The sequence below is a fragment of the Vombatus ursinus genome, unplaced genomic scaffold, assembly GCF_900497805.2.
Source record: "Vombatus ursinus unplaced genomic scaffold, bare-nosed wombat genome assembly UNPS02014923.1, whole genome shotgun sequence".
Classification (NCBI taxonomy): domain Eukaryota; kingdom Metazoa; phylum Chordata; class Mammalia; order Diprotodontia; family Vombatidae; genus Vombatus; species Vombatus ursinus.
The window spans coordinates 97,146-114,502 of NW_020954701.1; the positions used below are offsets into that span (position 1 = coordinate 97,146).

Below are 17,357 nucleotides of genomic sequence, written 5' to 3' on the forward strand. Positions count from 1 at the left end.
GACCCTGGGCAACTCACTTAACCCCAATTGTCTAAATATACATATATACATATATATATATATATGTATATATGTATATATAATCCTATGGATTCCTAGAATGTTAGAGATGGAAGAGCTATTAGATATTATGCAGCCCAATTTCTCCCTCAAGCATAAACTGCCTCTACAAGCTCCCCAATGAGTTCACACCCAGGGGTTCACTCAAAGACCACTGGTAATAAAGAACTTATTGGAAGTTCCCTTGCAAAGTGCCATTCAAGTTAGTATGCAGTATATTTTTGTGCATCATTAGTTAATTTCCACACCTCCAGGTTGCTCAGATTGCTATTGGATTCTAGAAAGAGTCACTATTCCAAAAGGCATGGGTTCCATATTCTGTGATGTCCACAACATTTAACAAAAAGTCACATTTAGATCACAGTTGTCATATTAGGTTTCTTTTGTCTCCATAGGAAGTGGTATTTTGGCAGTGTTACTGGTAGCTGTATTTCTTGAGCAGATCCCAAATGATCAACTGGAAAATGCAGAAGAAAAGAAAAAAGCATCTTTTGGGCTCAATTTCCTGGCAACTTTTAGGCATCTTAAAGATAAACAGCAATGTCTCCTCATTCCACTGACAATGTATAGTGGCTTTGAGCAAGGATTCCTTTCTGGTGACTATACAAAGGTACGGGAGAAAATGAAAATCATATGCATAACTAACGATGATGTGTGTGTACTATTTCTACCAATGACTTAAGTGGATTCTGCTGAGAGGCAGGGCAGATACAGGGGCAACTGTGAGTCCTAGATGTGTTTCCCTCTAATAATTAATATCAAATGAGGAATTAAACAGGGATACAGAGGTTTGCCAAGGGATTTGACATGGTCATGAAGAATATTCAGTGCAATATCCAAATGGAAGAGTTTTATTGTGGATGGTTGGGTCCCCCACATGCATCTGTGTATGGACAACTTTGTCTGGACTAAATCAAGACTTGAGCATTGTAGAATCTCTAAATTAGAAGCATAATTACTCTAAAGATATTGACCTGAATCCATATAAGAAAAACAAGTGGATGAAGAATGCCTATTGAAAGGCTGTGATAAGCAGTTGGATAGAAGACCTGGTCCATCAATACATCTGGCTTGGATAGACACTGTGCATGAACAATGAGCTGCACCCAGAATTGAATAGGAAAAGGAGGAGAGAAACCTGGGTTTCTTTGGGGAAACTGAGTAATGTTTTCAGTGATCCTGAGTTAGTCCCTGAGTGATCTCCCATCTCATCGACCACAACAAGAATAAAAGCTAGCATTTACCTTAAGGTTTGCAAAGCGCTTTACAAATATTATCCCATTTCAACTTCACAATAACCTGGTGAGGCAAGTGCTACTATTATTCCTCATTTTATAGTTGGGGAAACTGAAGAAGACAGAGTTTAAGTGACTTAGTGGCCCAGCATCACAGAACTAATAAGGCTCTGAAACTGTACTAGAACTCAGGTCTTCCTGATTCCAGGGCCAGTATTCTACCCATTGTACCACTTTAGCTGCCAATATTCTTGTGTTGATGCAATGACTGTGAGTCATGAAATGCCACCATCTCTGAAGAATTAAGATTGATGATCATCCAAAGACCAATAGAAAGGTGGGTATGAACACACTCCAACACATTAGCAGCCAAGAATATACAGATATGTATGATAGAAAAATAAGTATGGACAAGTCATTTATTGAAAATGAGGGATATGTGGTCCACAGGTCCTTTCTGCCTTACTAGGCAGAAGGATACATAGTATCCTTCTCCCCTTGCCTTTCTGCCCCTGGTATTTTGGTTGGCTGCCATTTTGTGCATTTATAGGAGGATATGGACAAGAGTCAACTTGTAAGCAGTATTATTTTCATCCGGGGAGATTTGAGATTGCACTTCATGAAGGAGACAACAGTTGATCTGAACCTGAAGAAAGATTTCACCGCATAGAGGAATGTGAAGGGCACTTTATGTTTTGGAGATGCAGCATAAAATTTAGGGGATCTGATTTCATTGCATCTTTTCTGAACGCAGCTTGCATGCTGAATATCACCTCAGTCAGGAAAGCCTCAGTCAATCAATATATACAAATGGAATGAAGTTTTAATATAATATCTCAAAGCTACACATATAGGACATTTATTTATTTTTGAAGACATATCCTAGACACAGCTAGTGACATAAATACAAGGACAATTTTAGATGGGAGGTTTATTTGGGGGCTTTCACTCTACAACCAATTACAGCAGAAGATTGTTACCTGGTGTCATTGCAACAACACACACACATACACACATACACACACACATACACTTTCTAGCAAAGAAGGCCATAGACTCCCAGATGCATTTGGTCAACCTGGTTTCCTTTCTTGAGGGATACCTCAATTTACGGAGAGGCTGGACTAAAACAGCCAGTACCTAACCTGTTATGCAGGCTGAAATGTACTTCCACAGCAGATGTCAAGCCTAAAAGCCAGCTTACCTCACAGAGTCCTTTAAATAGGCAGTGCTTTTTGGACTATTTGGCAACCACCCTGGAATGGGTATGTACCCAGGATCTCAGGGCATCTCCCTTGAAGATTAGAGCTAGTCAGACCCTTTCAGTTTAGACTCCCCTGTTCCTAATAGCCTTCCCTCCTTCCTAAAGGTAACATTAGGATTATGTGAACTGGAGAATTTGCAATGTGAGGTAAATAAAGGGCATAGTAGAGCTGTGAGTTGGTTCTAAGCAGGTGGGATCTGGCCTCTCTCATCTTTCCTATTAATAAGCCTTTTCTCTCTCTCTTGTCCCTAGCCCTATCTTGTGTACCATTCTGTTAATTAACTCATAAAGAATTAGAGATGAGAACTTTTGGGGTTTTTTATTTTAATTAAGAGCTCTTAAAAACCAAGATGTCTCTCAGAAGAATGAAATTGTAGAGCTAAAATTATATGAAAGATGAGCTTGATTTCTACCTTTCTCCTCTCCCAACATCAGGGTGGGGATGAGACAGATAAGGTTGGGAAAAATGAAAAGTGAGGCATGGATTCTGGAGATTGTTATCTGACCTTTCACCGGGGTTAATCCAGTGTCCTCCTTATTCACAAAAGGACAATGTCCCATCTCCTTCCCATTCTAGAGAGAGAGTGACAAAGAATAGTTGACATTCCTAGAGAGTTTTACTAAGGTTTATAAAGCACTTTACACACATTACTGAGAGACCAGAGGAATGTTGTAGATTTAATTTAACCAGACTTTAGAAAAACATTTGACAAAGTCTCTCATCTTCTATGCAATGGATGGAAGGCTATGAGTTATAAGGAATAAAATTAAGTGAACTTGGAACTGGTTTAATGGCTTTACTTAAAATGGCAGTCATTACCAGTCAGCTTCAACTGCACATGTCTTAAGCTGTTTAGCATTTATATAATGACTTGGAAAAAGGCCATGCTTATAAAATTGCAGATGACCCACAGCTGAAAGGGATACCTGACTTACTAAATAACTAATGGAGTCAGGATTCAAAAAGATCTTGACAGACTGAAACAATGGACTGAATCAAAAAAGGTGAAATTTAATATGAATATCCACTTAGGCAGCTAGGCAGCACAGAAGATATAGGGATGGGCATATAGTCACCAGCCTAAAATCCTGACTAGCTGTGTGACCCTGGGCAAGTAACTTAATTTGTTTTCATATTTCCTTGTCTGCAAAATGGGGGTGATAATAATAACACCTACCTCCTATGATTATTGTGAGGTTGAAATGAGATAATATTTGCACAGAGCCAAAATAGCTACTTCTATTAAATTGTAAGTGTAAAGTCTTACATTTTTATTTTTAAAATCAATTTCACAAGCACAAGATTAGCAAGGCATGGCTATATAGCAATTAGTCTAAAAGAAATAAAAAAGGTTTTAGGTTACTGTAAGCTCAACAAAATCAAAAGTCTCAGCCAAGGAAGCTCATAAAGTGTTGACATGCATTGAGAGAAATAGGGAGGTAATAGTTCCACTCTACTCATCCCTGGTCAATTCAATTTATCAGGTAGAAGAGAAGAGAAGAGTGAAGACTGAGAAAAATCCATTAGATTTAGCCATTAGGAAATCATTAATAACCTTATAGAGAGATTTCAGTTGATCTATAGAGTGAGACATCATGTTAAAAGGGTATAAAAATGGGTAAAAGTAAGGAAGTAGAGGAAATGAATGTAGATAACTTTTTGTTTTGAGTTTAGTAGTGAAAGGAGAGAGATAGGGGGCAGTAGCTTGAGGAGTCAAATGAAAGTTGTTTTTGAGAATGGGAGAGATCTTGATGTATTTTTGACACTAGGGAAGGATAAAAAGGAAAGATAAAAACCTTAGATCAGAAAAAGGAAGAATGAACAAAGGGACAAGTTTATAGAGGAAATAGGAGCAGATAGGATTCAAGGGCACAGATCTTAGAGCCTGAGGATAAGGTGGGTTGAAACATATACCAAGGAGCTGGAACAACCACAAGTTTATTTTATTTTATTTTATTTTCTGTTATTTACTTTTATTTTTTCTCAATTACATGTAAACAAATTTTTTTAACATTTGGTTTTTTTTTTAAATTTGAATCCAAATTATTTTTCTCCTTCCCTTTCCCTCTCCTTGAAAAGGCAAGCAGTCTGATATAGATTATACATGTACAATCAAGCAAAATATTTCTACATTAGCCATGCTGCAAAAGAAAACAGATTTTTAAAAAAAGGAAAACAAAACTATGCTTCAATCTGCATTCGTATTCCATTAGTTTTTTCTCTGGAGATGGATAATATTTTTCATCATAAGCCCATTGGAGTGGTATTGGATCACTATATTGTTGAAGATACCTAAGGTATTCACAGTTGATCATCATACAATATTATGCTATTACTGTGTACAATGTCCTTCTGGTTCTGATAATTTCACTTTGTATTTTACTTCATGTAATTTTCCCAGGTTTTTCTGAAAGCATCATATTTCTCATTTCTTATAGTACAATAGTATTTCATTACAATTATATATGACAACTTATTAAGCCACTCCCCAATTGATGGGCATCCTCTCAATTTCCAATTCCTTGCCATCACAAAAAGAGCCGCTCTAACTATTTTTGTCCATATTAGTCTTTTTCTTTTTTTCTTTGATCTCTTTGGACTACAGACCTACTAGTGCTATTGCTAAGTCAAAATGTAGGCCCAATTTTATAGCCCTTTGGGCATAGTTCCAAATTGCTCTCCAGAACGGTTGAATTAATTCACAACTCCACCAATGATGCATTAGTATCCTTATTTTTCCACATCCCCTCCAACATTTGTCATTTTGTTCTGTCATATTAGCCAATCTGGTAGGTATGAGGTGGTACCTCAGAGTTGTATTAATTTTCATTTCTCTAATCAATAGTGATTTAGAGCATTTCTTAATATGACTACAGATAGTCTTCGACCATTTGTGAATTGGGGAATGACTTGTGTTCTTATAAATTTGACTCAGTTCTCCATATATTTGAGAAATGAGGCCTTTATCAGAGATATTTACTGTAAAATTTTGTTTTCTGATTTCCTGCTTCCCTTCTAATTTTGGCTACATTGGTTTTGTTTTGTGCAAAAACTTTTTAATTTTACATAACCAAAATTATCCATTTTCTTTCTGTAATGCTCTCTATTTCTTATTTAGTCATAAATTCTTCCCTTATGCATAAATCTGACAGGCAAAATATTTCATGCTCCCCTAATTTGCTTATGATATTATTCCTTTTGTCTAAATAATACATCCATTTTGACTGTCACAGTCAACACAGTGAGATGTTGTTCTATAACTAGTTTCTGCCAAACTGCTTTCCAGTTTTCTGAGCAGTTTTTGTCAAATGATAATTTCTTATACCAAAATCTTGGATCTTTGGATTTGTAAAATAATAAATTGCTATAGTCATTTACTATTGTGTATTGTGTACATAACTATTTCACTGATCCACCATGCTATTTCTTAGTAAATACCAGATTGTTTTGATGATTACTGCTTTGTAATACATTTTGAGATCTGGTATGGCTAGGCCAAATTCCTTCATATTTTTTTTTCATCAGTTCTCTTGATATTCTTGTCCTTTTGTTCTTCCAGATGACTTTTGTTATTATGTCATCCTAGCTCTATAAAATATTTTTGGTACTTTGATTGACTTGGTACTATAATATGTAAATTAATTTAAGTAGAATTATCTTCTTTATTATATTTATTCAGCCTACCCACGAGCTATTAATATTTCTCTGGTTGTTTAGATGACTTTATTTCTGTGAAAAGTGTTTTGTAATTGTGTTTATATAGTTCTTGGGTTTGTCTTGCCAGGTAGACTCCCAAGTATTTTATATTGTCTACAGTTATTTTAAATGGAATTTCTCTTTCTTTCTCTCGCTGCTGGGTTTTGTTGGTAGTATACAGAAATGCTGATGATTAATGTGAGTAACCACTAGTTTATAAAAATAGTTTCTGAAAATCTTTTACATCTATTCAAACAGGAAATCTTTTTCTACTTCTCATTTCCTGTTGAGATTTTTATCATTTTTATCATCTTCCTTCATTGTCTTTATGGGAGTCAGCTAGGTGGCACAGTAGACAGAGTAATGGATGCAGGGACAGAAAAATTAATTTCATTTCTGCCTTAGACACTTCTTTAGCTATGTGTCCTTGGGCAAGTCACTTAACCTCTGCTTGTCTCAGTTTCCTCAACTCTAAAATGGAGACAATTATAGCAGCTATCTCATAGGGTTGTTGTGGGGATCAAATGAGAGAATATTTCTAAAGTGCTTATCAATAAGTGCCTGACACATAGTAGGCACTTAGTAAATGCTTGTTCCCTTCCTTCCCTTCCCCAGTAATCAAGGCTATAAATAATGATCAGCTCCATCAATCATCTTCTGACATTGTCCCTGAAGAAAACAACATGGATATATTCGTAGAAGAGGGATTGGGTTGAATTTTGTCAATGAGCCTTGAATTCAGTTCATTTTTCTTTGCATCCAAATTCCATGTGTAAAATTTAGCATTACCCTTGGAACACAAGGAGCTAGATAGTGAAAGAAGATTTCAGGCTAAATTAATATGTCATCCATCAAATGGCAGAATGGGTTAAAGCATGATTTAGAATCCCTTCTGAAAAAAGCTTAATTCTCAAACTGTGGCAATTAAAAAGCAATGAAGTAGCTAGAGCTGGTCTTGTAACCAAGAAAGTCTGTGTTCAGATCCTACCTCTGACCCATCCTGACTGTGTGACCCTGGGTAAATCACTTAACCCCTCAGGGCTCTAGGTGCAGGACATCTCCAGTTGTCCTGATCTATATCTTGCCTCTGGACCCAAATGGCTCCAGAGAAGAAAGCGAGGCCGGTGACTTTGCACAGCCCTCCTTCACTTAAATCCAATTCACTTGCAAGTCATGGCATCACCTTGCTGATGTCATGGTCCTCTTCAAGAACAAATGACAGGGGTAGCTAGGTGGTACAGTGGATAGAGCTCTGGCCTTGGAGTCAGGAGGACCTGAGTTGAAATCCGGCCTCAGATACTTGATACTTACTAGCTGTGTGACCCTAGACACATGACAACTCCAATTGCCCAAGCAAAAAAAAAAAAAAAAAAAAAAAGGAAAAACAACAACAGGGCTCTAAGCTCTCCAGGACTGTAGTTATGGAGAAAAGGCTAAGCTACATTGGTTGAGTTTCCATCTGGAAGTTTCTTGTAGTCATGAAATCACAGGTTCAGTCCCCATCCAAGAAGAACAGTCATGAGTGCAAACATCATTGTAACATTTCCCTCTTTCCTCTTCAGTCATATGTCACCTGTGCCCTGGGGATACAGTATGTTGGCTATGTGATGATCTGTTTTTCGGCCACCAATTCCATTTGTTCTTTGCTGTTTGGAAAGCTCTCCCAGTACACGGGCAGAATAGCTTTGTTTGTACTAGGTATGTAATAATTTTTATTCTTTGTAAGTAGTAATAAGAAGTTGCTATCGTTTTATGTCTGGAGATGATTCTTCTAACACATTAAGCAGCATGGTAGGATAAAGGGCCCTGGTTCTTGCTTGAACTCTTTACCATTAATGCTAGTATTAATTAATTAATGCTATTAATTAATTAATTAATGCTACTATTAATGACAATTAGCATTTATATAGTGCTTACTATGTGCCTAGTACCATGATAAGTGCTTTTTTACATATATTATCTCAGAACAAAAACAAAGCAAAATTATCCAATAATGCTGATGATGTATAATTGTGGGGATATGCTGTAGGACCCCAATAAAACTTAGGAGAAACCTAGAGGTAAACTTAGGGAACATTTGTCTGGGACGGACCTTAAAAACTACCTAGTCAAATCCTCTTATTTTACAGATGAAAAAACTGAGGCCTAAGAGGTGAAGTGACTTATCAGAAGTCACAGACAGTAAGTAGTAGAGCTAGGATTTTAACAAAGGTAGTTTTCTTGCTCTAAATCCAAGGCCTTTTCCTTTTGCTTTCTTGCATGTCAATATGGAAATTGGGAGACTAACATGGGAAAAAGACTCATTTATTAAGACATTGTTATTTAGATTGTTATAAGTCTATTCACTGCTGCCACCATGCCTACAAATGTAGGCTTCCTTCCCAGCCTGCGATGCTCTAGCATACTTCCTTTAGTCATTATCTAAGACTTCAAATTTCATAGATTTTATTATTTTAGTTAACAAAGGAGAAGAGAACAGAGCTCAATGTGAATGATAATAAGCAAGGATTTGAACTATGAAATTGGAAACAGATACCCAATCAAAGCCTGAAAGAATTGGAAGGTGGAAGAATTCAGCATTGGGATATGTGGGCAGGCACTTTCCCATTCCAAAGATATATATTTTGTAGAGAAACAAAAAAGTGGCTTATGATTGAGAAGCTGTGATAGACATCATGCAGAAGTCACAATTGTCAGAAACATTGTGAGGCAGCATGATGTGGTAGTAGGAACCCTCAATTTAGAAAGCTTTTCTCGGTCCCTAATAGTTAACTTAGCTGTGTTTTCCTCCTTTACTGGCAACTGTCCTAGGTCCTAAAATTGCAGACTACTACTGATGATGAGCTCTCTTTTTGGGTCTGATCCTTATTAACCCATTGGCTGTCTCAGGCTCAAGGTTTCCCTGTTTTGATGTTTTCAGTTTAGTTTTCAAAGTCAGTGAGCCAATCAATTAACCAGTTAATCAACAAGCATTTACTAATTGACTATTATGTACCAAGCCATATTCTAAGTGGTAGGGGTACAAAAAAAAAAGGCAAAAACAAAAAAAAATCTATGGATGTTAAAGTAGACCTAGAATCTCTATGGTAGATTTGTATTGATCAGAAATTCTGCATCCCAGTAACATCTGTGCTTTGTCTTAGTACAAAAAGGAGACTTATAAAAGGTCAAATACTAGTTTAGACTCAGTGAAGTGGGTGCACACCAACCTGCTCATTTTTTGAAGGAAAATTGGACAAAGAAAACCTGGAAGGATATTTTAAGATCAAGGAATGAGTTCCTTCTGCAGATCTAAATTCCACAACCTGCTCTTTAACTGATTTTCAGTGATCATTTGTTTCCTTTTTATATTTCTGCTCTCTCTTCAAACTCATAGCTGCAGTAATACACCTTTCCTGCATCATCTCCCTCTTGCTGTGGAAACATCACCCCAGTCAGATGGTTGTATTCTTCATATTTCCTGGCCTCTGGGGCATGGCAGATGCTGTTTTGCAGACACAAACCAATGGTAAGTATCATTCTCTAGCTTTTTCACCTTCTGATCATAAAGACTATGGAGGGTTCCGAAAGGGAGGGCACAGCTGGGAAATCCAACAACAGCTCCATCAGTGATCATTTATTAAATGCCTACTTTGTGCCAGGCACAGTGCGAGACCTTGGGGATACAAATAGAAAGAATTAAATGATCCCCAGTCTAGCTTAGGTTGTAACTGGGAAACAAGAAGTAATACATACATACATATATATATGTGTGTGTGTGTACATACAGAAAATATATAAAGAGAATAAATGCTAATAAATACAAGGTGGTTAAATACAGAGAAATTAGGCAAGGAAGGCACTAGCAGCTGAGATGCTTCATGTATAAAGTGGTGATTAAGTTGTGATAAGAAGGAAGAGAATGATTCTATAAGGAGCAGATGAGAAGGAAGATGGAATACCATGTGTGAGGAACAGAGTGAAAGGCGTTTTGCTTGGATCACAGAGCGTATGTGTGTGGGGGGGTAATGTCCAATGAACTTAGAAAGATAATTTGGGGCTAAGACAATGGAGATGTTTGGGATGGGGATGACAATAGCATCTATTTCATAGGGTTATTGTGAGGATCAAATGAAACCATATATAATAAGCACTTTGCAAATTTTAAAGCATTAAAATGTTATCTTATTATTACTAAAAAGGTAAAGACCTATCTCCTACAGTCATTTTCATCTGCTTTGGAATTTAAAATGACTTTCACAAAAGAACCTGATGTCTTCTTCTGGCTACTAGGGGTCGATATCATCCTTCTAAACCTGGTTCTCCTCAAACTGTTGTAACCTTCCAGAGAGAACACAGTTCTTTCTTTTATCCTTTGTCCTATCCCTTAAAACAATAGAAAAACTTTATTTTGGGTGTTTAAGGGCTTTCCTAGAATAAATGATGGTGTGGGTATGAGGTGGGATTCATCACAACAAAACAAAGAGGAAAGTTTAAAAGAATTACAAGGGTCTTATCAGTCAATTTTGGTGGTATCAGGATACATATAAGACACTAAATAACATTCTTAGTGTCTCCCTTTTCATGGAACTAATCTCCTAATTCTACTAATACTTGTTTGTAGTGTCAACTGAGCTATTTTTATCTGACTTAGATGTTGGATTAGCTTTTGTTTTCAAAACAAGGACTCAGTTTGACAATGCTATCAGAGCCCTAAGCTTTAATAGGTACCCCTTACTGTCCCAGAGAAGACTTTCTTCTTGATTTCTTACATACAAGTAAGAACATATGCTTACTTCCTTTATCCTAAATTAGCAATTAGCACTGCTAGCAATCTTCTAAGAGAAATGAGACATTATTTTAAGAATATGACTTTTTTGAAGGGTAGCATAATATAATATGTATGTGCATGCTTAATTAAATGCATGTTTAACAATTAAAACTTGCTGGGCGCAAAGGATGCTGGGTTGTAAAGCATTGGGAAAGATGCAAAAATAGAGATTATGATCAGATAAAGGAAATCCAGAGTTCTTAAACATGGAATTGTGTGGGTGATTCTCGAATTTACTTCTGCGAATGAATGGATGGATGCTGCTAAATGTTGTTATTGCTTCTTTTGTTTATCCTTGCTTTTGACATATTGCATTTGGTCCAGATAATAATGAGTTAATAACAACATGCTATTATTTTTCACTTCTAGAGAAACATAGAAAAAAAAAAACTTGAACATATAACAGTGATTTAGTACCAAAATTTTGTTGGGAATATTTGGGGAACAGTGGTGTATAAGTGTCTAGTCTCAGAAATAATAATGAAAAAAGCATGGTTTCAGGACAAATTTATCATTGCTTTCTTTTTTTCCTTGCAGCCATCTATGGAGTTTTATTTGTGAAGAACAAGGAAGCTGCTTTTGCCAATTATCGACTTTGGGAGTCCCTCGGTTTTGTCATTGCTTATGGGTACAGCACATTTTTGTGTGTCAGCATCAAGCTGTACATAGTACTTGGGGTACTGATTTTGTCGATGGTGACCTATGGGGCTGTTGAGTACCTGGAACACGGGAAGCCACCTGAGACAGTTGCCAAAAAAAAGGAGAGTCAAGCAGAAGAAATAGTTACTCAAACAAAGATGTAAAAATGACAAGGTGCTTGAGGAGATACAATAAGAAGGCCTCAGAATGGTTTTCTCTGTAGAAGCACCAAAGTATTAAATTATTTTCTCAGAACAGTTTCAGAGTTGGTCACAATACTTCAATATATCTATGATCTCATGGATGTGAGTATTCTCTCCCTCCATTGGTGTAGATCACAACCACCAGGCCTTTTTAATCCTGTATAATTCTTGTCCATACTCTCCCATACATCCTCCACAGGGACTTTGTGCAATATTCTGGAGACATTCTTCTGGATCTTTTTACGTGAGGGGATGGTGAGTGGTAATGTAAATAGCGATATCCGTCCGTTATCCTTTCCTGGCCCACTTCTTTGACTGGGCCACTTTCTTTTCTTATCATACATTTCATATTCTATTTCTTACATGTGGGTCATTATCAGAAATATGCTTCAGCCCACTTAACCTACCTTTTCAGTTATGATTCTTGGAAGACTGTGGTGTTCAGAGATTCGAAACTATACAGCTTTGCTGAAAGAAATTTTGTATAAAAGATTTGGATCTTCAAAGTACACCATTGCAAGTGCACACAATCTTCCAAATGCAATATAACCCTTTTTCTTCCTCCTGTTCAATTCTGGGCCGAAATCATCATCTGTAGTCCCTGTCCTTATATGTACCAAAGCTTAATGTAATGACCATCTAACGTCTTTTCATAGTCTAGATAATAGACATTTTTCATTCTTTCAATTATTTTTTCTGGGTATGTTGTTATATCAATCTTTTGCATAATCATGAACCTAACAGAGGAGGTGTTATGATACTCCCCAAGGCCTAAAAATTCAGGCTAATATCATCTTCAATGAGAAATATCCAGAAGACTTAACATATATCAACATAGCAAATTTAAGAGTTGTGGAATTGGCCACATTCACTTTTAGGTCACTTCTCAGCCTCTAGGATGATCCAGGGAGTAATTCTGGATATTTTCTCAGTAATTAATAAAAAGTATTCTCCTTCATTAAATATTATGTATTTAATAAACTGGAGAAACCTTGTTTTCTTATAAATGATTGCTTATTTATTAAAGCCACTAATCTCCTAGATTTAAACATCATGAGTACTAGCGATATAGTTGACTAGCAATGTAAGCAATGATAACATAAAGACATAAATAATTATTTACAAAGTTTTCACTGTGAGAAATGTCACCCTTAAGTCACCTGAAACTGTAACTGTAACTACAGCTATAGCTGTCTTCGCTTAACCCCTGAAAACACACTCCCATTCAGTTTCTCTCAATAATCTCCTTCATGAGGCAGCTAGGTGGTGAAATGAGTAAGAGCTCTGTACTTAGCATCAGGAAGACCTGAATTCAAAACTGGCCTGACATAGTTTCTAGCTGTATCACCCTTGACAAGTCACATAAGCTTTGCCTTAGTTTCATCATCTATAAAGCAGGGATAATAATAGCCTCTGTTTCACAAGGTTGTTGTGAGAATCCAATGAAATAATATGCAATGATATAACATAACTTAAATTGGTATTAAAAGTGAAAATAGCTTCTTCAGAAAAGAAGATATTTCTTTGTCTTCTCCATCTTTTCTCTAGTAATGACAAGAAAACAGTATGCAGTATTAAAGAACTTTATTATCATTAGGACAGTTAGAAAGAATCTACTTAGAGGGCATGGGTGTGAGTCTATTATGTTAGGTTAATCTCAAAAAAATGAAAGGGTGAGAAAGAGGAATGTCCTGGGAGAAGGGGGAAGGCAGAGGAAGAATGGGAAAAATTAGTTCACATAAAGGAGGTGTACAAGGAAGAGTTTTAACAATGGAGGGGAAAATGTGTGAGAGGAAACAGGCAACATTTGAACTTCATTCTCATCTGAACTGGTTAAAAGAGGAAAGAATACACACACAAATTCAGTTCAGTACAAAAATTTATCTTAACCAACAGAGAAGTAGGAGGGGAAAGGTTAAGAGAAGGGGGGATGATAAGAGAGAAGGGAGATTAAGTGAGGCAGCGGTCAGTAGCAAAACGGGCCTTTGAGGAGGGGAAAGGATTGAAAAAAAAGGATAAACAGAAGGAAGTGGGATGGAGGGAAACACACAGTTAGAAATCATAAATGTGAAACTGTAAAATGGAAGTGGATAGCGAAGTGGATTCAAAACCAGAATCCAACAATATGTTGTTTACAAATCAAACAAAAACACTTGAAACAAATATACACAGAGAGTTAAAATAAAGAGCCAAAACAGAATCTATTAGGCTTAATCTGAAGCAAAAAATGCGGGGGTAGCAATCACGATCTCAGACAAAGCAAAAGAAAAAATATACTTAATTAAAAGAGATAATGAAAGAAAATACATTTTGCTAAAAGGTACCATAAACAATGAAGTAATAGCAATACTAAATATATACTGTATGGACTAAATAGCATAGCATTCACATTCTTAATGGAAAATTTAAGTGAATCATAGGAGGAAATATAAAGTAAATTATGCTAGTAGGAGATCTTAATTTACTGTTGTCAGAACTAGATAAATCTAACCATTAAGTAAAAAAGAAAGAAATGAAGATGAATAGAATTTTGGAGAAATTCTATATGATAAAGCTCTGCAGAATTGGAATGAAAAGGAGTATACCTTTTTCTCAGCTGTACATAACCACATAACAGGGCACAAAAATGTAGAAATGCAAAGATATAAAATGCACCATTGTTGGACCAAAATACAATCAAAATTACATACAATAAAGGGCAGTGGAAGCATAGAAAAAAAATTAACTGGAAACCAAATAATCTAATCCCAAAGAAAGAGTGAGTCAAAGGATTAATCATTGCAATTTGTAGGATGCAGACAAAGAAGTACTTAGTGGAAAATCTATAACTCTAAATCTTTGCATCAACAAAAGATAAAAGGAAATAAATAAATCAATTGAGCATCCAAAAAAGGAAAAAGAGTACAAATTAAAAATCACCGATTAAACAACAACATAGAAATCCTGACAGTCAAAGGAGAGATTGATAAAATTGAAAACACACAAAAAAAATCCCATTGAAATAATACATAAAACAAAGAGGGGTTTTTTTTACAAAAAAAAAAAGACAAATTATTGGTTAATTTGATTTTTTTTAAAAAGAAAGAATACCACATTACAAGCATCAAAACTTAAAAGGGTGAATGCACCACTAATGAAGATGAAATAATGCAATTATCAGAAGCTATTTTTCTCAATTAAATGCCAGTAAAACTGACATTTAAATGAAGTATAAGAACCTTCAGAAAAATATCAATCACTCAGGTTAACAGAAAAGGAAATAGAATACTTAAATAATTTTATCTTAGAAAAAGAAATTGAACAAGGCATAAATCAGCTCCTTAAGATTAAAAACTCCAAATCCAAATGTATTTATAAGTGAATTCTATTAAACATTTATAGAACAATTATTCCCAATACTATAAAAAAGACTTGAAAAAATAAATATAAAGAGTTCTATCAAATTTCCTCTATGGCACAAATATGGTTTGTTATCTCAACCAGGGACAGCAAAATGAGAGAAAGAAAACTATAAACTGATTTGCCTAATTGGTTTATTTTGCAATTTGCCTGATAAAATATTAATGCAAAATTTTAAATTAATGCTAGTAAGAAGATAATAGCAATATATCACAAAGATCACAATAACCAGGTGAGATTTATACCTGGAATGCAAGACTGGTTCAATATTAGAAAAACTAAGGATAATTGACCATATCAACAACAAATACAACAAAAATCATAAAATTATATCAATAGATACAGAAAAAGCTTTTGAAAAAATACAATACCCATTCACATTAATAACACCAGGAAGCATAGCAGCAACTGGAGCTTTTCTTAAAATGATAAGTAGTATCTACATAAAACCAAGAGCAAGCATTATCTTGTGTCTTTCCTAATAAAATATTATCTATTATCTATTATCACCATTATTATTCAATGTTGTACTAGAAATGGTATCTAAAGCAATAAGACAAGAAAAAGAAATTGAATGAATAAGAATAGGCAACACAGAAGCAAAACTACTCCTCTTTTCAGACGACATGATGCTATACTTAGAAAACTTCAGAAGATCAACAAGTTCTTTGGTTCGTGGGTTTTTTTTTAACTTGTTGAAAGAATTAACAACTTTAGCAAAGATGCCAGATATAAAGTAAATCCATACAAATCATTAGCATTTTTATAAATTCTCAACAAAATTCAGCAGGAAGAGATAGAAAGAGAAATTTCTTTTAAAATACCTGCAGATAGTATTAAATGCCTGGAAGTCTACCTGTGAAAACACCCACCAGAACTATGTGAACACAATTACAAAACATTTTTCACACAAATAAAGACAGATCTACACAACTGGAAAAATATTAACTTCTCACAGGTAGGTCAAGACAATATAATAAAAATTATTATGCTGCCTAAATTTATTTATGCGTTAAATGCCATGCCAATCAATTTACCAAGGAATTATTTAATACAGCTAGAAAAGATAATAAAATTCTTCTGGAAGAACAAAAGTCAAGAATATCAAGGGGAAAAAAAGTAAAAGAAGGTGGCCTAGCAGTATCAGATCTCAAACTATACTACAAAGTGATAATCATCAAAACAATCTGGTAATCGCTAAGAAATAGAGTGGTGGATCAATGGAGTAAATTAGGTATATAATACACAGTAGTAAATGACCTTAGTAATCTAAATTTGATAAACCCAAAGATCTAAGGTTTGGGGGCAATAACTCACTGTTTAAAAAAAAAACTTCTGGGAAAACAAGAAGGCAGTTTGGCAGAAATGGAGTACAGATCAACATCTCATACTGTATACTAGGATAATGTGAAAATGAGTACTTCATTTAGAAATAAAGATTGATATCATAAGCAAATTATGGAAGCATAGAAAGTTTTATTTCTCAGATCTATGGATAGAGGAAGAGATTATGATCAAAGAAGAGATAGAGAAAATCATGAGATGCAAAATAGATAAATTTGATTATATTAAATTTAAAAATTTTGCACAAACAAAACTCATGAAGACAAAATTAGAAGGAACTTATTTTAAAAATTAATAGACTCAGTATGGCACCAAGTATGGCCTCAAAAAAATTGCATACAGCCTTTGCCACTATGCCACATTTCTGAAATCATCTCTTACACATATTTTGTTCATTCTAATCAGTAGGTCTGATTTACAATCCTGCCTTTTCCTCTCTTCTTGAATGCCTTTGAAAAAAAACACCCAAGTGTACGCCATATTGTCTAAAAGGAGGACAGTTACAAAGGAGAGAGAGGGGACTTCCTCTTCTCGTTATTTTATGAAATAAAGTTCAATGTTATTCAATGTTATTATGAATTTGTCTTTTTAGTTATCATCCATAATTATAAGTAGTTAGATTTGTTTCTCTAGCAATAAGCAAAAAGGATAAAGAAGTGGAAGATGATTCTTCCTATGGCATAAGTGTTTATCTCCCACAAGGCTC

At 35.2% G+C, this 17,357-nt stretch overlaps 1 protein-coding gene across 2 annotated transcripts in view; it reads left to right on the plus strand.

Annotated features, from left to right (window-relative positions):
- Positions 1 to 11,948, plus strand: part of UNC93A (unc-93 homolog A) — a 38,434-nt gene extending 26,486 nt beyond the window's left edge. For both annotated transcript variants that reach the window (XM_027843562.1, XM_027843563.1), the window contains 4 exons: positions 456 to 670; positions 7,819 to 7,954; positions 9,633 to 9,764; positions 11,604 to 11,948. In XM_027843562.1, coding sequence (XP_027699363.1) covers positions 456 to 670; positions 7,819 to 7,954; positions 9,633 to 9,764; positions 11,604 to 11,869 — 749 coding nt within the window. In that variant the 3' untranslated portion in view covers positions 11,870 to 11,948. The remainder of the gene's footprint in view (positions 1 to 455; positions 671 to 7,818; positions 7,955 to 9,632; positions 9,765 to 11,603) is intronic.
- The last annotated feature ends 5,409 nt before the right edge of the window (positions 11,949 to 17,357 follow it).